The sequence below is a fragment of the Lissotriton vulgaris genome, chromosome 9 (assembly GCF_964263255.1).
Source record: "Lissotriton vulgaris chromosome 9, aLisVul1.2, whole genome shotgun sequence".
Classification (NCBI taxonomy): Eukaryota; Metazoa; Chordata; class Amphibia; order Caudata; family Salamandridae; genus Lissotriton; species Lissotriton vulgaris.
The window spans coordinates 1,115,868,634-1,115,891,464 of record NC_141697.1 but is presented as its reverse complement, the minus strand read 5'-3'; the positions used below and the strand labels follow the sequence as shown (position 1 = coordinate 1,115,891,464).

Sequence of the window (22,831 nt, the reverse complement as noted above, 5' to 3'; positions counted from 1 at the left end):
TCAAGGGAGATTGCTGCCAATTTGCGAAGGAATGGCAGTCTACCGGGTTTCTTGGCAGATGCTCAGCTGCAGGATGAGTCACCTGGTCACGACTGTTGAGACTGGTGCCAAAAGTCAACAGCACTCTTCAGATTTTGTTTTCCTGCGGCTCTTCTTTGTTCTATTCTTCTGGATCTGTCAAATCTAACTTTCTAGTATCAGAGGTGCCCCTAAATACTCAATTTATGTGTGTTTTGGGGAGTGACAGGTAGCCAATGGGCTACTTACAATTTGGGACAACACCCCCTAAATGATCACTTCCTGTGAGTGGGGAGTGGGAATAGCCCTGACCGAGTGAGCCTAATTCCACCAAAAACCAAGATAGTGGAATTCTAGTTGTTGTGTTCACATGAGGTAGCCCACCTTAGGGGTGGATCTAGCCTGATTGGAATAATGTGAAGGTATCAACCCAGGCTATCTTATAAGCAAACACTAGCTATGTCCAGAAAGATTCTGTTAAAAAAATGAGCATAAACTATAACACAAACGTGAAATTGATATCAAAAAATGATTTGTTTTAATTAAAAAAGATTGATTTTACAATTCAATTTTGTATACAAGATAAATTGATGCAATAAAACAGATGTTCTTTATAGATAAAACACATGAATTTAAAAACACTGAAAAGACAATTATGTTTGTCCTATCTAATATTGCTGTGGCTGTGGTCTGTATGTCAACGCTTTTCGACACGTCGTGGTGTCTTCATCAGGACAAATATATTTGCAGCCAATTTCTCTAGAAAGAACAGAACTTTTTTAGTTCTTATTCGCATTTAAAAGAGTGTTATAGTTCCTATTCAATTCTGTTTGCTAATAACAACAAAACTTTAAGTTCAAATATTATTCTTCATTTGAAATTCTGAGCATAAAACGTCTCTTTATACATAGCTTAGTGTAAGGGATTCATTCTTACATGGAGGTACTCAAAGAAAAACATGTTAAAAAGACATTTTCATTCTGATTACTGATTAACATAACAATGGAGTTATTTTTACTCCTTTATGAAATTGCCTATGTACAATTGATACATTCGCTATGTTTGATAAATCTTGATAAACCACCTTATTTTTGTCAGATCGTATTCAGTACATAACATGTGGTTCTCTTGTTTTTGTTATGCATTATCTCCCATACCTCAGATCTAATATAGATCATCAATTTCTCATAGTTAACCCTTCTACCTGGACGGCAAAGGTGGATAAAAGAAGTAGAAAAAAGAAGAAGAAGAAAAAGCTTTCAGAGATACAAAAGTTTAGTCCTATTTCTAATTTAACTGTTATATAAGTTTAGTCCTATTTCTATTATTACCGGTATGTCCTATAAAGCATATCTGTCTACGAAATTATCTATTTTGTCATAAGTTTTTCTTTAAACACTCGGATATTAACTAGCGTTTCATTAGAACTTTACATTTGCATGCCTTGTGCCTCATGTCGGGTTATACATTCGGTATCCTTTCTTTTACCTGGTGGGACTTTTTTAGAAGTCTTTAGTTCTCCTTTTTAGTACACGAAGGGTGAGGCACCTTTAAAAATATATATTTTACGGCATGTGAAATCTGAAAAAGACACAATTGACATGTCTAAATCTTTCAAATTCTCTGTATTTTATCCTGGTAAAATTAGAAGTCTAATTAGCATAATCGCGATGTACCATCAGCATAATATCAGGTACCTGTTTCTCAAGATTTCACTGCTTCCTTCTCACTTGTCGTGTCCTAAATTATTTTGTAGATATTCTTCACTTTGAAGACCCATGTTACCTGCTAGGAAATTATGATATATCTATAGGTTACAATATAGCACATAGTCATAGAGACTGAATCTTTATAGATTTAAAACTGATATATCTCTCACCGCTTAAAGGATTGCATTCAAAGTTCAGCGGTACAACACGTTGTGCCGGTAAATGATGCCGATGGGGATATCTCGAAAGTCGCGGGCTAAACCAATGTTTATGTTTGACCCTTAAAAAGAAATGAAGAGAACTAATCACTATTTGCTACTTTCCTAAGGGTTATATCCCACGCTGTGCATGCTGTGTGGCGGTGGCGCAACTTCCTACCTTTTAAATTTCTTTTATCAAGGATCATGTGTTAGATGTTCCGTTACTGCAGCGGGTTTAGCGCAGTGTAAACCGGTCTTTTTTTTCACCGCGGAATGCAGCATTAACGTTACGGGGCATATACTTTCACCGGGACTCGGTTTACTTTCTCCTTACAGAAATCTACGAGAATTAAACAAAAGTAAGGCAAAAGGATATATTGTCTTACACAGTATAAGTGTAATTCCTTAAGGACTAGGGGGCCAGGGGAGTACATTTTACCTGCAAAGCGTTCGCTGTCGTAGAGGTTCCATCAGATACCGGCGGGTTTGTGAAAAAGAAGGGATTTGTAAGCCGCCTTGTCATTGGTATTTGTACTGTGTATTCCTGACATCATCTATCTGTAGCGCCACCCCTATTTAAAGCTATAGTGCTACTGAAGGTGCCTATCTTTTACATTAGCCTTATTTAAAAATATAGTAGTGCTATCTTGATTCAACATATTGTTTTCTTATTGGTAGCAAAAAAAACAAAAAAAAAACGCTTCTTGTATTAAAGTCTATAGTTGGAATCTTTTCTTAAAAGACGTCTTTGGGATCTGGTACACGCATATTAATCAGATTAAAGTTAGAGTCAGTTTCTTATTTCTTTCGGAGTAAACTCAGTCATTCTCTGATTAACGCATTGTACCAGAAAAGTATCTATACATTGGATTTAAAATTTTAAATGTAAAAAGAGGGTGTACCTAATAAAAAGAACAGTTTCTTATATTATGGCATTTTCCCAGGAACATTCCTGGTTCAGACCGTGTTCAAATGTATTAAGGGTAAAAATCCAGTATATTTCTCGTTTTTTTCTTATTTTATCACCTCCTGTGTTATTTGGTGTATGTATCTTTACTAGAATCCGCCACTTTATTTCCTCAGGGGAATGCCTAAAATCCAAGAAGTGATTTACTAATGGTGCTGTGACCTTCTTTGTTTTATCGCTGATCTGTGCTCCAAATAACACAGGAGGTGATAAAATAAGAAAAAAACGAGAAATATACTGGATTTTTACCCTTAATACATTTGAACAAGGTCTGAACCAGGAATGTTCCTGGGAAAATGCCATAATATAAGAAACTGTTCTTTTTATTAGGTACACCCTCTTTTTAAATTTAAAATTTTAAATCCAATGTATAGATACTTTTCTGGTACAATGCGTTAATCAGAGAATGACTGAGTTTACTCCGAAAGAAATAAGAAACTGACTCTAACTTTAATCTGATTAATATGCGTGTACCAGATCCCAAAGACGTCTTTTAAGAAAAGATTCCAACTATAGATTTTAATACAAGAAGCGTTTTTTTTTTGCTACCAATAAGAAAACAATATGTTGAATCAAGATAGCACTACTATATTTTTAAATAAGGCTAATGTAAAAGATAGGCACCTTCAGTAGCACTATAGCTTTAAATAGGGGTGGCGCTACAGATAGATGATGTCAGGAATACACAGTACAAATACCAATGACAAGGCAGCTTACAAATCCCTTCTTTTTCACAAACCCGCCGGTATCTGATGGAACCTCTACGACAGCGAACGCTTTGCAGGTAAAATTTACTCCCCTGGCCCCTAGTCCTTAAGGAATTACACTTATACTGTGTAAGACAATATATCCTTTTGCCTTACTTTTGTTTAATTCTCGTAGATTTCTGTAAGGAGAAAGAAAACCGAGTCCCGGTGAAAGTATATGCCCCGTAACGTTAATGCTGCATTCCGCGGTGAAAAAAAAGACCGGTTTACACTGCGCTAAACCCGCTGCAGTAACGGAACATCTAACACATGATCCTTGATAAAAGAAATTTAAAAGGTAGGAAGTTGCGCCACCGCCACACAGCATGCACAGCGTGGGATATAACCCTTAGGAAAGTAGCAAATAGTGATTAGTGCTCTTCATTTCTTTTTAAGGGTCAAACGTAAACATTGGTTTAGCCCGCGACTTTCGAGATATCCCCATCGGCATCATTTACCGGCACAACGTGTTGTACCGCTGAACTTTGAATGCAATCCTTTAAGCCGTGAGAGATATATCAGTTTTAAATCTATAAAGATTCAGTCTCTATGACTATGTGCTATATTGTAACCTATAGATATATCATAATTTCCTAGCAGGTAACACGGGTCTTCAAAGTGAAGAATATCTACAAAATAATTTAGGACACGACAAGTGAGAAGGAAGCAGTGAAATCTTGAGAAACAGGTAATCGATATTATGCTGATGGTACATCGCGATTATGCTAATTAGGCTTCTAATTTTACCAGGATAAAATACAGAGAATTTGAAAGATTTAGACATGTCAATTGTGTCTTTTTCAGATTTCACATGCCGTAAAATATATATTTTTAAAGGTGCCTCACCCTTCGTGTACTAAAAAGGAGAACTAAAGACTTCTAAAAAAGTCCCACCAGGTAAAAGAAAGGATACCGAATGTATAACCCGACATGAGGCACAAGGCATGCAAATGTAAAGTTCTAACGAAACGCTAGTTAATATCCGAGTATTTAAAGAAAAACTTATGACAAAATAGATATTTTCGTAGACAGATATGCTTTATAGGACATACCGGTAATAATAGAAATAGGACTAAACTTATATAACAGTTAAATTAGAAATAGGACTAAACTTTTGTATCTCTGAAAGCTTTTTCTTCTTCTTCTTTTTTCTACTTCTTTTATCCACCTTTGCCGTCCAGGTAGAAGGGTTAACTATGAGAAATTGATGATCTATATTAGATCTGAGGTATGGGAGATAATGCATAACAAAAACAAGAGAACCACATGTTATGTACTGAATACGATCTGACAAAAATAAGGTGGTTTATCAAGATTTATCAAACATAGCGAATGTATCAATTGTACATAGGCAATTTCATAAAGGAGTAAAAATAACTCCATTGTTATGTTAATCAGTAATCAGAATGAAAATGTCTTTTTAACATGTTTTTCTTTGAGTACCTCCATGTAAGAATGAATCCCTTACACTAAGCTATGTATAAAGAGACGTTTTATGCTCAGAATTTTAAATGAAGAATAATATTTGAACTTAAAGTTTTGTTGTTATTAGCAAACAAAATGTGAATAGGACCTATAACACTCTTTTAAATGCGAATAAGAACTAAAAATGTTCTGTTCTTTCTAGAGAAATTGGCTGCAAATATATTTGTCCTGATGAAGACACCACGACGTGTCGAAATGCGTTTACATACAGACCACAGCCACAGCAATATTAGATAGGACAAAAATAATTGTATTTTCAGTGTTTTTAAATTCATGTGTTTTATCTATAAAGAATATCTGTATTATTGCATCAATTTATCTTGTATACAAAATTGAATTGTAAAATCAATCTTTTTTAATTAAAACAAATCATTTTTTGATATCAATTTCACGTTTGTGTTATAGTTTATGCTCATTTTTTGAACAGAATCTTTCTGGACATAGCTAGTGTTTGCTTATAAGATAGCCTGGGTTGATACCTTCACATTGTACGTTTTCCCTGACCCAGGATCTTTATCCTTACCAGGGGGCCCTTGATTTATTACAAAAATTTCTAGCCTGATTGGAAACACTCCTGATGAGTTAATGTTTCCTCCTGTCTGGGTGCCAAATGGGCCTCAGGACAGAAGGTGGCATCTTCCAAGTCTTGGGAAGCTGGGGTCACATATCAAAGGCGGCAGAGGCCTTTGAAGTCTTCTGCCTTGATATTCTGATTACTTAGCCATCCTGCTTGGAGGATGTGACAACACCACTGGCCAGAGCAGACATTGTTTCTGCCCTCAGATATTGTGGGCTCTCACCTGCAGGGTGTCGTAAACCTCTCTGTGGTGGCAGGCTGGTCTACACCAGTCAGCCAGTACACTAGAACTTGGATGGTGTTCAGGGGGCACTTCTAAAGTGCCTGTATTAATAAATCAATTACTGGAATTATTGTGGGCTCATTGATACAAGATGCTTGATACCAAACACCTTTAATTTCAGTGAAGACATCATGTAGCCGGAGAACTCGTAAACAGCAGTGCCCAGTACATATACTCAAGATAGCTTCCCTGTTCATTGGCAATGTCCAAGGTCGACATGGACATCACAGGGGCATATCTGCTCATGTAGATAGGCTCTCACATGTAATATAATGCACCCTGCCTTAGGGCTGTAAGGCATGCTGTAGAGGTGACATGCGTGACATGGTGCTGAGAAAAGGGAAGACATTAGATGCTAAAGACACTGCTTGTAATATGCAGTGTCTTTAGCGTGTAATGTCTTACCTTTTCTAAGCACCAGGTCACGCAGCCTGCAATGGCAGTTTGCATGAGTGTGGTGAAAGGTCCCCCTAGGGTTGCACAATACATGCTGCAGCCCTTATGGACCCTCTTCAGTCTCCCTGCCCTAGGTCCCAGGGGTGCCATTTACTAGGAGGTTCTAAAGATTTTGCCGACTGGGGAACAATTGTACCATTTTAAGGAAAGAGATCTGGCACTGGAGCCCTGATTAGCAGGAATTGAATGCACTTCTGTTAAAACTGCATCTATTAACAGGCAAACATTTGTGATGATCGTGTCAAAAGGGGGCACTTTCCTACACACACACAAACCCCCAAAAAAAGAGAATGAGAGTAACCTTTTCCAAGAAAGTCTTTATCATTTAAGTGGGAAAACCTGGAAAGGCCTCTGCATTGGCATGGTCAGTCCCATGTCTATGCTCCACTGTAAAGTCCATACCCCATAGGGAGATGGACCACCTCAACAGTTTGGGGTTTTCACCTATCATTTGCACCATCCACCTGAGAAGCCTATGGCCGGTTTGGACAAGGAAGTGAGTACCAAACAGGTATGGGCTCATCTTTTTCAGAGACGAAAATACAGCAAAGGCTTCCCTCTCAATGGCAGTCCAACACTGCTCTCTGGGGAGTAATCTCTTGCTAATGAAATCATTAGGCTGGTCATGGTCATTATCATTAATCTGGGATAGGAGCACTCTAATCCCGTGTTCAGAGGCATCGATCTGCACTATGAACTGCTTTGAATAATCTGGAGCTTTAAGAATAGGTGCTGAACAACATTGCTTCTTTCAAAGTGTCGAAAGCCTTTTGACAGCTCATTGTCCTGTTTATCTCTTTTGGCATGCCTTAAAGCGTTTTTCACCACAATCGTGTCTTTTCCAACCATGCCTTTATAACGAATTTCGTAACGAATAATGATTGGTAAAGGCTTTTGCGTGGTAAAGGTTACACCGCAGCCCCCCGCCCTGAGCCCTAAAACCTGGCCCCCTGCCCTGAAGACAACCACGACCCCAGCCCTAAAAACACCTCAGCCCCCCGCCCAAAGCCCTAAATCCAGCCCACAGCCCTAAAAACGACCCAAACCCCATCCTGAAAACCCCCCCAGCCACCAGCCCTACACTGGCCCCCAGACCTAAAAACAACCCAACTCCCCCACCTGAGCCCTAAAATCTGGGCCCCAGCCCTGAAAACGACTCCAGATAGAGCATATTAGCATAGCCTAAATTATTCCAATTCATCTAAATTAAACATGGATCTTTAGTATAAATTGATAAGTTATGTTTTTGCTCATGTGCATTGAATAGTTCTCAGAAAGGGGGGCGGGAGCAGATCAGGGGACAGGTTCAGAGGTGGAGAAAGAAACAAGAGGCTGGGACACAAAAATGTTAACGAATAGAGTACAAAATACACTATATAAAGGCTGGCATTGGTAAAGAAAATAGGATGAAAATAAATCAAAACACAAAAGATGCTGCAGCATAGAGCCAGCAGGTTAAGAGATGGACCAAAGTTAGAATCAGAGGAGAGAGGGCAATAGAGAAAGTCAAAAGAGCACTAAAGCAATATTAAACATAAACTAATGATAGCATGTTTGTACGTAGGTTTGAGACGAGAAAGGGCCATGGGTACAGAGACTGTACATCGAAGAAAAAGGTAAGAGTAAGCAAATAGGCATGGCCTTGTGTAAGATAACAAATACATCAATGACCAAAGAGGACTGATAAAAGCAAGATATGGAAAATTAGATTGGGGGTTAAGGATTACAATGTTAGGCAAGGAACAGTCTTTGAAAATTACTTGCTTTTATGAAAAGGCTCAATCTCCACCGTGTAAAAAGTCCAGAAAGGTGTCTTTTGTTGCTAAAATGAACATTCCAAGATTACAGGCTGGCGAGATAGATTCCTACTTTCTGCTCCTGAGGGATCACCGAATTGTCCATACGGTCTCAAAATAATATTTCACTTTCAACTTTTTCCAAGGTGAGAAATTGTAAGTTGCTGATTGCTTTCATTTGGGAAAGGAGCAGAGACACACACACATATGTGTGGAGGGGTAAGAGGGTGCTTTTTATGGGCTTTGAACTAGTACAAATATCGGTTTACTTTTTCAATTAAAAAATATTCTATCAGTATTTGTCAGAGAAAATACAGCTAACCAGTGGAGCCTTGCCTATAGTGTACAGACATCTATTTCTAACAAATTACAATCATGGAAAGTTTAACAATTTATGCTATACAATCCAGGGGTTTTCATGTATTCTGTGTAAACCAGTGCCCTAATTTATCACAGGCATACCATGTACATATTTATAAGTATCTAAATGAATATCCATTTGTACATTTATCTAGTGTCAACAGTATTTCAGCTAATCTTTATGTTTTTTAAGAACCTTATTTGGCCCAAACATAAATCATAGAGATGCACAAATATGTTCACCTCCTTTTAAGCTGGTTAATAAGTTGTTATGCCAGTCTCCAATGTTATAATACTGTTATGACAGAATATGATAATATATACCTAAATTATAAATTAGGCAAAACACTCATGAATCACTGAGAATGGAACCTAGATAACAAAACTACTTGCATTTCAAATAGCTTGGGTATTACTGGATCATGTTCCTAGTATTGTACTAGTTCTAGAAGCCGTCAGAGACACTTCACTGAATTCTCAAGCACTCCGGATACGCAACAAGGTTGCCCTTTACTCTAGGACTACTATGACTCCCCTTATGGAATACATACTGGATATCAAAAATATGTCTATGCAAACCATATGCTGAGAAGTTATTAAGATAAGCCATCTTACCCAGCCCACTAGGATATGGCCTACATGTTCTGTAGATCCATCTGGCTTCCGGACCTCTCGAAGTCGACAAAGAAGATCTGACCAAAGCAAAAGTAAAAATAAAAATTATGTGCTGCAAAGTGCCTACAAGTACTACAAAACATCAATTATGAGTGACAAACTGATGGAGAGGACTGCAAGAAGCAACATAGTTATGGCCTGATTTAGAGGATATTTCTTCAAAAACATGATACTTATCTTGTCCTCCATATTACAAGTGCCGGAGGATATAATGTACTTATTATACTGTTGATGGGATACCTCTCACATTTGTGACAGAGAATCCCATCTGACAAACTCTAAATGAGGTCCTTAATCTGCTAATGTTCTTACCTTCATGTAGAGGGATGAGGGAGTCCAGTGTTCCAAATATCTGAGTTAGCTCATGCTCTGTCATTATACACAGTTTAAGCATTGGGTCGTGGTAGGCCTGGAATAAAACAAAAAGGCACACGTCAACATTTGTGAGGAAAAATATTGATCTTTTAAAAGCAATGCTTGTCTTTCACACTAATAATGAGGCAGTTTGGCTGAAGTCAGTGAATGATCAACAGTGCAGAGAAAAATTAACTCAGCGCACATGTTTCTCTTCTCTTATTTATTTTTAAACAACTAAATGATAACCCAACCTTACTGAAAAGTGTATGCAATCACCAATCATATAGTCAATTTCCAAAGTATGTCAATACTTTTCTGAGCCGAGTTCATGGTGTAAAAAACTTAAGTTGCACAACTTCAATGTCTGAGACCGACAGATCACCTGGATAGCTGACTTGGATCGATGATAAGTAGTACACTGAACTTTCATGAGTGTTTTGGCAACCGTGAGCATGAGCTTACCTTTTTTGCTAACTTCAAATCTTCTATCAAGTCTTCTTCTCCCTGGGAAAGTTCAAAGATTGCCTACGAGAAGGATCACAGCTGTTACAACAAATTGAAAACGTGAAAAATGGGAAACTATTGTGATCCACTAACATGATGTTATTTTCAACAAGTTTATGTAAATACACTTATCGTCTTTTTCTTTGCCATTTAAATCAGATTAAATGATATCAGTTGCTGTTAAATGGGAAGTCTCGTTCAGTGACATGTTTATGTCAGGATTGAGTAACTAAGCTCCAGGGTTTATCATAACCAGCACAAATGCAATGATTTATTTTTTTAAGTGCTGCAAAACGTGTCTTGTTAGCCAATGACTAAAGTGGTACAGTGTTGTGTTGATAAATCCACTTAGTGAAATAAGTATCTTGTACAACGCTCTCATCCCGTTGGATATTCATGCTTTAGAAAACTCTCTACATAAAAATGTATTAAAATAAAATGTGAGTTGAAAGTAGTCTTTCTAAATCCGCTGCCATACTAAAGTCGCTATTGAGTTTGTACCCCAACAACCCAAGGTCCTATTAATTTATGTCTTGCAATGCCCATTCTCCTGCAACTTTAAATAAACTTTTACAGACCAAAAGAAAAAGACGGTATGTGTACTTACAATACTTATTAAAATCCTTGTATGGTAATGGGGACTGATCTGCAAGTTACAATGACATTTATGCATTTCAACAACTTTTTTTGGAATAGAGTTATGTAGACCTAGTAGGATCTGTAAGCACTTACTTATTGACTTAAAGAGCGAAAGTGCCTCGCTGGTATATTAAGAATGACCGTATTCAATGTTTGCTTCACGTGCTCGTATAAAATAGGCATTCAGGTCTTCAGGTTCTTCAGTTCTAAAAGCAACCTGTCACCTAACTAACTGCATGCAAATAAACAATGAATGACTTGCCATTTGTGTGACTTCATTAGTTAAGATGACAAAGATAAGACGCTATTTTAGGACGCTGAAATATACATTGCATTTCATGGCTGTCATTTAGGGTTTGCCAGAGGTATCACATGCTACCCCTGGTTTTCCATGTATTACCCCTGGTACCACCCTTGCAACTTCTGACTCCAAACCTCCGACTCTAAATAAAGTGTTAATTGGCTTAATTTATTTAGTTTTATTTTCCCTTGCCAAGGCTGTTTGCAGCAATGGGGTTGGCCACCTACAATGGGGTTGGCCACTTACAACGAAGGTGGCAGAGGGTTTGGCCACAAGCGTATAATAATAAGATATTACTGTACCTTTTAAAAACATAGAAATTCACTGATAAAAAACACAGGTTAAAGAGGAGTTATATTTAAGTAAGATAGTTGGATTTGAACTTGCATTAAAAAACCTTTGATAGTCACAGAAAAATCAAAGGTTAAAACGGAAATATACTTAGGTCTCCTGATAACAAAAATCTAAAATTTAAAAGCCAAAAACCACTGAAATCTACTAGTTATACTTAACTGACATAAGTATAACTTAACACCGATATGATGCATTGCTTATGACCTTGCATATTCCATCATTCATGCCATCTGTAATCTACAGTGGTGCAAGTTATACTTATGTTGGTCAATAAAACAAACAAAAAATTGGAAGAGACAAAACAACTACTTTATGGCAAAAATACCTTTAAGACACTTTAGCTTCGAACACCATATCAATTTTGTAAACAAGCACTGTAAACACTTGAACTAATTTTAAATATTTCCATCTACATTAGTACAGAAAACGTACATATCATAGGAAATGTAAGGCAACCACACCATTCACCATAAGTTTAGGAAATTCAAATATAAAATATTTTGTGGATGAAACCAGCCATACTGATGTGGATAAAGTACTCTCTCCTTTTTTCCTCTTTCCTTCCTTCATCCTCGAGTTTCACTTAAAAGGTACTTCTGTTTCATGTTCACATTTGTGCATTTGGTTCTGCTGCAACTGGCTTTATTATTTTAAAAACGTACGTGTAAATGTGTTTTATTTATGTACAGTAAGCTTTCAGAAACCCGTTTGTGTATAGAATGATCGATATGAACTGGACAAAAATAGCGACTCCTTCCTCAACTCAATGAATTTTCTAAGTATTTGCGATGGGAGCCAGTGCACGACAAAGGAGGTAAGATTTCTGGTGGCAAAATTCCTATCTTTTTTCCTTTCTTTTTCCCCATGTGATTCACCCTGTACCATGTAAATATGCTCTTTATTTTCAATAAAAAAGTACTGAAAAAAAAAAAAAAAGAAAATTGTATTTACTGGTAGGAACTTTCATATCCAAAACAGGCCTTACTCTATGCTCACACTATCATGTAGGATGGTGGGGCAGCTCCAATCTGCAGTGAGACGGAGAGATGTAAACTACACCGTTATCATTTTAGAGGAAGACAATTTTTACTGAATGTACTTGAACATCTCATTCCAGATTCCAAAATTATAGCTTCCACCATTAGCCACAAAGTATAAGAACAAGCAGGTGATAAGGCTACCTCTTGACGCTTGATTTCCTTCGATGTGAGCACCTGGTTGATGGACACATCAAACGTTTCGCTCCAAAGCTTGCTGTCTCTCCGCTTCGTGATTGCAGGGGGTGCATTTCTGGACCACGGTCGTGGGCTGAATAAATCAGGACGACTGTCACTTCGGAAACTGATGGAACGCTGGATAATAAGGAAAAAAGTTTAAAGAAATTGATTACTTATATATAAAATTAATTGATTACTTATATATTTCACACCCGACTGAGCTTTCAAAATTGGCGGGACCAGGGTGGGGGGACAGTGTTGACCATGTAAGCTATTCGTTTTCCATCATACAGGCATTTGGATTGATAAAAGAGTCTGTGGGACATAAAGAGTTTACACGTTTACTGTCATAGGCAAAACTATATTATGTTCTGATAGAGGAGCTATCAAAGTCAAAAGAATATATCCCTTCGCAGGCTCCAGCTCTCACTGCTAACTGAGGTTGAAACTGGGGTGTAGCCAATGCAGAGACTTATTTCTGAAGTAGGAGGAGACTCTTAGCAACAGACAAAGCGCCAAAGAGCGAAGAGGGAGGAAAGGGTGGGGGGTGTCAAAGACTTCTTTTAAGGACTTCTAAGCATTGACCCCACCTTAGGTGAGGGAGGTACGGATTCTAAAGCGCATTATACTCTTCCTCACAAGATAATGTGGCCGGAAACTGTTACTTGCATGTTACATTTCCTCTACCAGCACATCTATCCACCGTAATACAGTTTTTGATATAAAGCCAAAGTTTCACAGTGGGGAAACAGCTGGTGAATTCGGTCTTCATACTTGTTAAATACGGCATATATAAAGCTTGAGCTATCTTGGCAGTCTCATGCAAAAAACAAAACAAATTTTAAACAAAAAATATATATACATAGAGGCGCATCAAGTCAATCTTCTGCATTCATTGGTCTGTTAAACTGTGATTCACATTTTTGCTTCGGCCCACCACAGCATACAGCATGTAGTGGGTCAGTCGAATCCATTCATTGGCTCTCTTGCACTGTGAGTGAGGGCGTTTTGCTTGATCACTTATGCACCTCACGAGAAGTCCACTTCATTGTGAGGGCAGGTGAGCTGGTAGGCCAATACTTTGCTTTGTGAATGCTTGTTTCCTGACGGTCTGTATCAGTTTTTTGTCATAATTGTGTGTTTGGCTTTAGGTTACACAATCATACGGAAGCCACTTAGGGGAAGGAATGCTTTCTTCCTTTTTTCTTTTTATTTACGACTGATATTCTTGCAATAATAAAATGTAAAAAGAAAACCATTCCACCACCCTTCCATGATATTCCATTGGTTGTAATGTTACAGTTTAAACATACTGCCCACTGTTGACCACTGTTTTTGTCTATCTTACTCCGGTGATACTGTAGAGGTAGACTTTGTTATACCGGTTACTGCCTTGGTTACCCTTTTAGGTGCCTACAAGCAATTCAGTTTATATGTGCCATACCAGTGGTCAATGTTATTATTGTCTGTGTTATACAGTTGACAGTTTGAGCTACTATGGTGACTGCTTACTGGACACCATGACCACCTAAGCTACTTGTTTGAACGTGTGTACCATGTAGTTGATTGTGTTGCTCTGTTGCTGCCACATGCACACCTTTGCACCCCATGGAGTGGCCATATTCTAAGGTTTTATGTGCACTTTACTTATGCACATTAAGCATTATCAACTTCCTTAGCTGAAAAGATTCACCAGACATAAGGCGCTTTCAAAGTATATTATAACACTGGAATGATGGGAGTTTAATTGAAAACAATGGAGTGCTCCGGGCTTCTAATGGCCAGTAGAATCCCTGAATTCCTACATTCCAATGTTGTCGTTCACTGCTGTTGCTGTGAAAAAGACCTTGCGAAGCCCGAGGGGGTTGAGGGATTTCAATCCCCTCGGGCTCCTTGAGGCCTTTGTTTTACAAATTAGAACATTCTGCCCTCTAAGGGCGGAATGCTCTAATAGCCTTAGAGCCCTCCGGAGTGGAGTCTACCGGCCATTAAAGGCCTGCTATCTTGTTAAAGGCCATCGCCTTAGGCTCAAGCCTTTAGCACTGGAGCGGGCCTTCTATGGCAGATATAGCCCACTACAGAGATGAGGGTTGGAGAGTGTCATGGAGTGGAGTGAAGGTGTGGCGTAAACTAGAGGGGCACAGAGTGGTGAGTCCTGGATTGTAGAAGAATGTCATAAAGTGGAGTGACACAGAGTGGAGGGGCATAGAGTGATGTAGCATAGAATGGAGTAAAGTGCCATAGAAAGGAGTAGTATAGCACAGAATTGAGTAAAGTGTCAAAGAGTGGAGTGTGTAGTGCCATAGAGAGTCATGGAGTGGCATAGATGCTGTGTTGTTAATTAGACTGTTGTAGTGTGTCATGGAGGGTTACAGGGTACAGTAACCTGGAGTGTAGGGGCATAGACTGGATTAGAGTGTGGTAGAGTGGAATGTAGTAGAGTAGAATGGAGTGAAATGACTGAGAGTAGAGTGTTGTAGAGTGGAGTGCTGTGGATTATAGTGAAGTGGTGTAGAGTGGCGTGGAGGGGCATAAAATGGAGGAACGTAGAGTGAAGGGGTGTAGAATGAAGGGGCGTAGAGTGGAGGGCAGTAGAGTGGAGGGCAGTAGAGTAAAACAGAGGGCCACAGAATATTGTGGAATAGAGTGGAGTAGAGTGCCATAGAGTGAAAGTGGTCTAGAATGGAAGTGATCTAGAGTGGCATAGAGTTGAGTGGCGCAGAAAGGAGTGCAGTGGTGTGGAGAAGAGTGGAGTTGAAAGGCGTGAAGTGGAGTAGCGCAGAGTGGAGTAGATATTTATAGTGTGTCGTGGAGTAGAGTGTTGTAGAGTGGACAGAATTAGAGTGGAGTTGCGTAGAGTGAAATCTGCATGGAGTGGTAGCGCATTGCCATTACAGACAACACATTTTCAATTGAAATTACCATTGCATTTGCACAGACATACAGTTTTACTGGTAAGACTACACTGCGCACAAATGATAATGTGTGGAAATTGTATTACCAAGTGTATTGATTTGTTTTGATCCTATTAAAATATTTGTTGCCACCACACTTTAGAATTATAAAAAATGTGCTTCATTTGTGCTCTAGTAATTCTGAAATATTTGCACAGTTCATTTACAGACATTTAAAATGTGTTGTGTGCTAGAAAACCTGACATCCTACAGCCTCTCCTCACACATGGGTCCCTAAAGGATGGTCCCATAAATTCTCTCACTTTGACATCAGAGAAAAAAAAGTAAACTCCAACCTCCCTCAGACGACAGAGCCTGCATTTGACTCTGTCTTTGAATGCACAGCAAATGTGACAAGAAAGCTGTTGTGGAAGAATACATACATCAATACTAGCTTCACTGGAGGGACGAACTCAAGCTGAGCAGCCAAAAACAAGGAAATGTGAGTTGCAAAAGACAACGCTAATGGTTAGCAATGGATTCAATGCATTTCCTGGAAAGCTTTCAGAATGTCAGAAAGTTGTGGTTAGCAATCGAGACTGCTGCGAAAGAAGTACCTCTTTATTGCAAAAATCCCGTACATGTTGGTGGCTACCATTTTATTTGCTGGCTGTTCAATATGCAAAATTCCTTCCTAGGAATCCATGAATGTTCAAAAGAATCACTATCTAAGTGTGACAAACTGTCAGCTACATCCTAGTATGCCACTTGTATTGCATTTAATTGCATACTATGCAGTGTGACTTGCGTTTTCTGCATCAGAAGCTCAACCAATTGGATTGCAGAATTTGGCCCTATATTGCTCCATATTCCGGGGGCCTACTCATAAGAAACCCCATTATAAACAGTTTAAAGCCGTCTCTATAAACAGTTTAGACAACCTGCACAAATGGTGTTAGAATCACAAGACAAACTTGGCAAGGGTCCCCTATATATAAACAGTGTAAGGAACAATATGCAAACAATGTATTTCCTTTCAATATACAGCATAGGGAGCACTTTACAAACAGAATATGAACTTTACATATAAACAATGCAAGGAGAACTACAAAACAACGAATGAGTCAATGTACAGAGAGATTACAACTGATTATCAAAGAGCACAGTACAAAAAGTGCAAGGATTCCTACAGAAGTGAAATAGGGACTTTTACCAAAACATTCAAAGAACCCTAGGAGACCTTTGCAAGTAGCTCCTCAACAAACAATGCGAGACACGGTATAGAGTCAACAAAATCCTACCCATACAATATACGGAGCCCTGTACATAAAGAGTATAGTCCTACCCAGTGTAAGAATATAGAACTAGTGTAAGAAGAACAACAAGATGCATTATACATAGGGTTTAAAGTGGTGTAGAGAAATACAATATAGTATAAAGAAAACAACTGAAATAAATACTACCGAAAAGGAACAATGACCTTTTATCCAACATAAGCACTTTAAATGACAACACAAAATGCATGAGTCCCTTACACACTGCGTAATAAGCAGAACAAATAGTACAGGTAACCTATTGTATACATTCTAGGAGGCAGAGCATCAGCCATGCAAAGATTGCTTTTTTTGGACCGAGGAGGATACAAACATTGTAAGGAATTGTATACAACTGTTTAATCAACATTACAAATGTGTCCATCAAACAGAGCAGACAGCTGCAGCCATGAAGTGTAAGATGCCCCATTCAAACAATTATAGCAACAATGCACAAAGATAACCCATAAATAAAATCATTGCTTAGCACTGCAAGAAGCTTGTACAAAGTAGCAGAGCTCTATTCAGTGCATCAGGCCAGTGCCTAATTTGCACCAATGTGAACACATCTAACATGAGCTTCGATTGGAATTCCATAGAGCATATTATCAAGGCCATTATCGCCGCTTTATCAGCAGTTTCCTGCCGATAAAAGCAGCGATAATGTATCGCCTGTCCTTGATAATATGCACCTATATTTTCTGAGCTTTGCCAGAAAGATGTACATAGTTTAAAGAGGATTTTTTTGAACGTTTTTTTGCAACAACATGGTGCCTTGAAGAAGACTCATTGCCGAAACAGCCATATCTTGCGAGACATTCGCAAGTGTAACGCATATTTCTATATATACTTACCTATAGGTTTGATTAATTATAAATGAACGTACCTTCGGAGGTATGCTCCCCGAAAACCTGAAATAGTTGCCAGCTCTATAAAACCAGGTTGACCGGGAGTAAATCAATGAAGGTTCTACACATTTGTGATACGGATGAACATTGTTGCTTTATTTAAATTTTCAGGGAAGCTTGCACTCCTGCTGCCCACTTGCTGCAAAACTGATGTCTGTGCACGCGAGTGTGTGTCTGCACGAGACATGTTCCTGAGGATCTGCTTACCCAACTGTTTTCTGGATTGGGATTTTAGGACAGAACATGACCCCAAACGTTTATGTTTTAACCAAAAAGTGATATTCTAAAGAGAGAGTTTTCACTGAAACCAGTAGGGCAAGAGGGACTGGCCAAGAGTGAGAATGTGTTGGAAAGTGTGAGACATACTAGGAAGGAGCCAGACATGGCACATTGGCCAAGGGGTTAAGTGAAGTGAGAAAATAGCGAGTTGAACAGAACAGTAATAAGTGACCAGACATTTTTGTGCATGGTACACAACCCCTGCCTTTTTTCTGTGTGAGCAGACGCCATTAAAACTGCAGGGAGCAGCTTTATTGATTTGGTCCTGTGAGATGGGCTGAAGTGTCTGAAACAGGTTTAGTAAAATCTTAACTCTATTTGCAGGAGCGAACACCACTAATCTGCAAAATAGAAAGAAAAAAAGACCAATTCAGCCACTAATCAGCAGGACAGACACGAAAAAACACACTTCGCATATATCCCTAATATCACCAGAGAAAGGAGCACGCATGCAGTACTACTCTGCACGGCAGCAATTTAAGAACATACGACGTGCTGTGGAATTTTAGTTTGCGACCTGAACATCATCTGCGCCAGCTTGTCACCTATGTACTACGTGCACGGCAGCCATTTTAGGTCACCTATGTACTACGTGCACGGCAGCCATTTTAGATATCATGGTCTCCCTGTCCACGATCGATCGCCAGCGCGCCCCTCTGACCCAGCAAGCATCCTCCGCGCACCCTGGCTCCCCCTCCCTCCTCCTTAGGAGCATGACCCTTCTGCATGACCCTGTCCTTGGGAGTCACGCCAGCGCCTGACCAACACCTCCTCTCCTCCCATGAATGCCCCTCTGTTGATAAACCTCCCCTCTGCACTGGATTGTCCACGCAGCATGAATACCACTCCATTGATGGCCCCTCACCCCGTGTCCGACTGTCCACACAGGTCCGAGGCCACTGCCTAAGCCGGGAGATATCATTTACTGCCCCTTATTGTATGAGGTCGCTCTCCTTCAAAGGACCCTCTATTGATCCAGGCCTCCCCACCCCCTGTGATATGATCAGGCGCACACATCCTAAGACTCGACGGAACACTCAGCTGCGTGATGACCCCCTCCTCTTATCAGCAGGTTGAGGACCTCTATTGTGAAGATATATGGGGGTGGGATTAGCACGAGGATTACGGGGATGTCTTGTTTCTTGCTTTACAGAGTTCTGATTGTGATGAAGGAAGGTCACATGCCATAAACCAGTGTATAAGAGGCCAGGCCTCCGAGAGGCTGTTAGAGCACCTCGAGACGATACCTTGTTGTCTGATCTGATGTGTTCTGCTCCGTCGGAATAAACTTCTGTTTCCTGCCTTCTGGTCTCCGGCGCCTGCCTCATTGCTTGGTAATTTGAATGGTACAAGGGCGGTTAGCGCCGGGCAAATCTTGAGAAAGGTCCTAGCCCTACCTTTTTCTACAATTGGCGTCCCAAAGCGTGGGGCCCATCAGCGACACGTGGATCCAGTGGGAGAGGTCCCGATGACAGAGTGAACGACTGCAACGATCGGGAAGAGCTCATGTCCGATAGACCCTCGTCTGACAGCCGATCATCCGACCTTCACTAGTTCTGAACAGACCTCTCTCGAGTGATCTACGGTCCTGACTGGGAACCATCAGGAGTGCCGCGAACATCACGAAGGAGAGAGGACGATCGGGCGCTGGATCCAGAGGACAGGAAACCGTCCATGCGGTCCGGGTAAGGTCGTGTAAACACGACGAATTGAGGAAAATTGTTTGTTTGGATAATACTAGTATTACGCTTTGTTGAAACCTCTGGAGATTCACTGTCTGCAAACGGGGAAAAACAAACAGGCTCTCTCTTTGCAAACAGTGAAGGATAGGTAACGCAGACTTTTGTCCCCGTTGTAATTCGTCGTGCCTATTTTCCTCCCCCACTGTTTCCCGAACTGTCGTTCGTGGATTATTGTCTGGAGATTCTTTGTCTGCAAACAGGGAAGAACAAGGTCTCTCTTTGCAGGTAGAGAAAGAGTGGGTAGCGATAACTTTTCATGCCCACTTATTCTCCCCACTGAATTGTTTGATTGGCCGATTATTCGGTATTGGTTCGTTTGAGGTATTCACCGCCGGCAAACAACGGAGAATAGAAATATTCTGTCTAGTCTTTGCCCACCGTGATAAGATAGGTAGTGCAGACTTTTTGTCCCCGGTGTAAACCGTCATGCCTATCTTCTCCCCACTGGTTGGTAGCCTGTTTAGCCCGGACCGCTTATTAGAGATGAACCATCCAGCTCCACTGGAGGACACCCCTAATAAGGACATGTTCACTAAGTAGGGACTAGTCGCTATAGCTTACACTAGACTATGGCATAAATATACGAAAAAGAACCCTGAAAGTCAGTGGCCACTGATAGGTTCCTTTAGTGAAAATAAAATAAAAACATTAGAAATAGCGCTCCAGAAGAATAAGACCACGCCCACTATGCTCGACAGTATCTGCATGTGGCGCAAGGAAACGGAACAACGAAAGAAAAGAGAAGAAGCAAAGATAGGGAAAGAACTACGAAAGGCAGCCCACCTAGCCGCAAAACAAATAGAAGAAGAAATAAAAGAAAGAAAAGAAGCTACACAAAACCAAGAATCAGGGTCAACAGGCCAATGTCCTGTTAGGACCCCCTCTGCGCTCTACCCTGAACTACCCTCCAAACAACGGGCAAACGATGAGTTACTGCTAGGTCCCCCAATCATCTACATGCCCCCTCCATATGCTCCCAGCCAACAAAACCTGCAAGCCCCGAGTGTGAGTGAAAGTGACCCTAGTGCTAGTGCACCGGCCCTTACGGCCTCCGCACCAGCCACATTAACAACTTCGTCAGACGACCCCGAGGCTAGCAAACAATCATCAGCCAGGTTAAATAGGTTAAGCAAAGATGAGCGGGATGGGATCAACGAAATAGCAAAGACATTGGTAGAACGAAGGGAGAGCGAAGAATACACAATGAGCGTATATAATTCACATGCCGACAGCCATAGACGGCATTTCATTTTGCGATTCAGCTACCACACCCTGAACGCGTATGAAGATAGGTATCAGAGTAAGGGTCCAGCTAAACTAACAACACTGTATAGGAAGATTGATGTTGGAGATGGGACTGAACGTGAGGCGACGGAACTCTTCATGCAAATGCTTGAGGTCTTCCGCCACCTCGCGGAACAGAAACCTGAAGCCAAGGTTACGGTCCCTGAAACAACCTCGGCAGAAGTAGCCAATACTATGATGCCTATCAGAGAAGCGGCTCCTTACTGGATCCCGCCACGGGGCCAGGGAACGAGCGATGATATTAATAATGAAAATGCAAAGGGGAGGGTTGTGTACAATTGGGTTTACCAACCATGGGACCGACAAGACATCCTAACCTTTAAGCAAACCCTGCCCGACTTAAGAAAGAACCCGACGGCATTTTATACTGAATTAGGCACAGCCTTGGGTTCGACAATAATGACTTTAGCAGATATTGACTTGTTCTTTGGGTTATGCCTGCCAGCTGATGTGTGGAAGCAAATCCGGAAGGCTGACCACACGGATCTGTTTGGACATACCTGGGACCAACTCGGTAAACTAGATAGACAGCGAGAACCGGGGAGTAAACCAGTGAAGGACATACTGGAACTCCCAGACAAACTGGTCCAGAAGTTAAAAACCCTGGTCCCGGAAAGAAAAGTAGACTGGTCGATAGTCACGGCCTGTCGACAGAAACCCCAGGAAGATGTGTCAGAATACTTCTCCCGATTTGAGACAGTGTTCTCCGACTACAGTGGCCAAGACATGACCACCGCAACCGGACAGCACCTGTTTGTGCAGAATTATGTAAAGGGACTAACACAAGAAGTCTCCCAAAAACTGCAGACGAGTGAGAGTAGTTGGGGGGCCTCCAAACCCGCAGCTATCCTTCAGATGGCTCAGTATTACGAGCACCAAAAGAATGAGAATGATAGGGCGTCCGAGAAAAAGAAGAAAGATTTAAAGGAAAGGGTAATGATAGCCCAGATACAGGGTATAGCGCTAGGACGGGAACACCAAAGGGGGAACTACCAATCAACCACCCCCAGAGATCTACCTCCTAAAGATCACACCCCAGCACCCCACACTGGACGTAGAGACGTTAGCAATGACCAATGCGCCTTCTGCAAAGGGCTCGGCCATTGGAAATTCCAGTGTCCGGTTCTAATAGAAATGAATAGAAACAGGGATTCCAGGGATGTGGCAGGTGGCCCGAGAAATAGAGTGCAAGGACGAGGGAACCCCAACGACACCAACAATGACAGATCAGGAAGACTGAACACATTTGACCGTCCCCGACAGAACCAATATCAGCTATCCGAAGGTGAAAATGCCCCCGATTTTGCATAGGACTGCCAGGGGCAAGGGAGGGATCCAGTCGAGCTCTGTGTTGACCAGCAAGGTCCTTATGTCACCGCTAAGGTCTTGGGAACAGAGTCTCCATTTTTGGTAGACACTGGGGCGACACGTAGTGTGTTATCAAAACGACTGATTCCAAGGGCACCCTTGTCTGGCTCACACATAACGTCGATAGGTTTCGATGGGACGCCCTCCACTAACCCCCTGTCCGTACCTATTACCTTTGACCTGGAAAACAACACTACTGACGCGACATTCCTACTCTCCTCCAACTCCCCTGACGCCATTATGGGTATTGATTTACTGAAACATTTTCGAGCTACCATTAGATGTTCCCCAGATGGAATACGAGTCATCCTGTACGACAACCCAGACATGCCCAGATCCCGTCCCCCACGACACATGTGCTCCATAACTGACGCTGAC

General features: G+C 40.8%; 1 protein-coding gene across 4 annotated transcripts in view; it reads right to left on the bottom strand.

Annotated features, from left to right (window-relative positions):
* Positions 1 to 22,831, bottom strand: part of ARHGEF3 (Rho guanine nucleotide exchange factor 3) — an 834,543-nt gene that overhangs the window by 99,767 nt on the left and 711,945 nt on the right. For all 4 annotated transcript variants that reach the window (XM_086939120.1, XM_086939121.1, XM_086939122.1 and 1 more), the window contains 4 exons: positions 12,609 to 12,779; positions 10,092 to 10,154; positions 9,585 to 9,681; positions 9,213 to 9,289 (listed from right to left, as the gene is read on the bottom strand). In XM_086939120.1, coding sequence (XP_086795246.1) covers positions 9,213 to 9,289; positions 9,585 to 9,681; positions 10,092 to 10,154; positions 12,609 to 12,779 — 408 coding nt within the window. The remainder of the gene's footprint in view (positions 1 to 9,212; positions 9,290 to 9,584; positions 9,682 to 10,091; positions 10,155 to 12,608; positions 12,780 to 22,831) is intronic.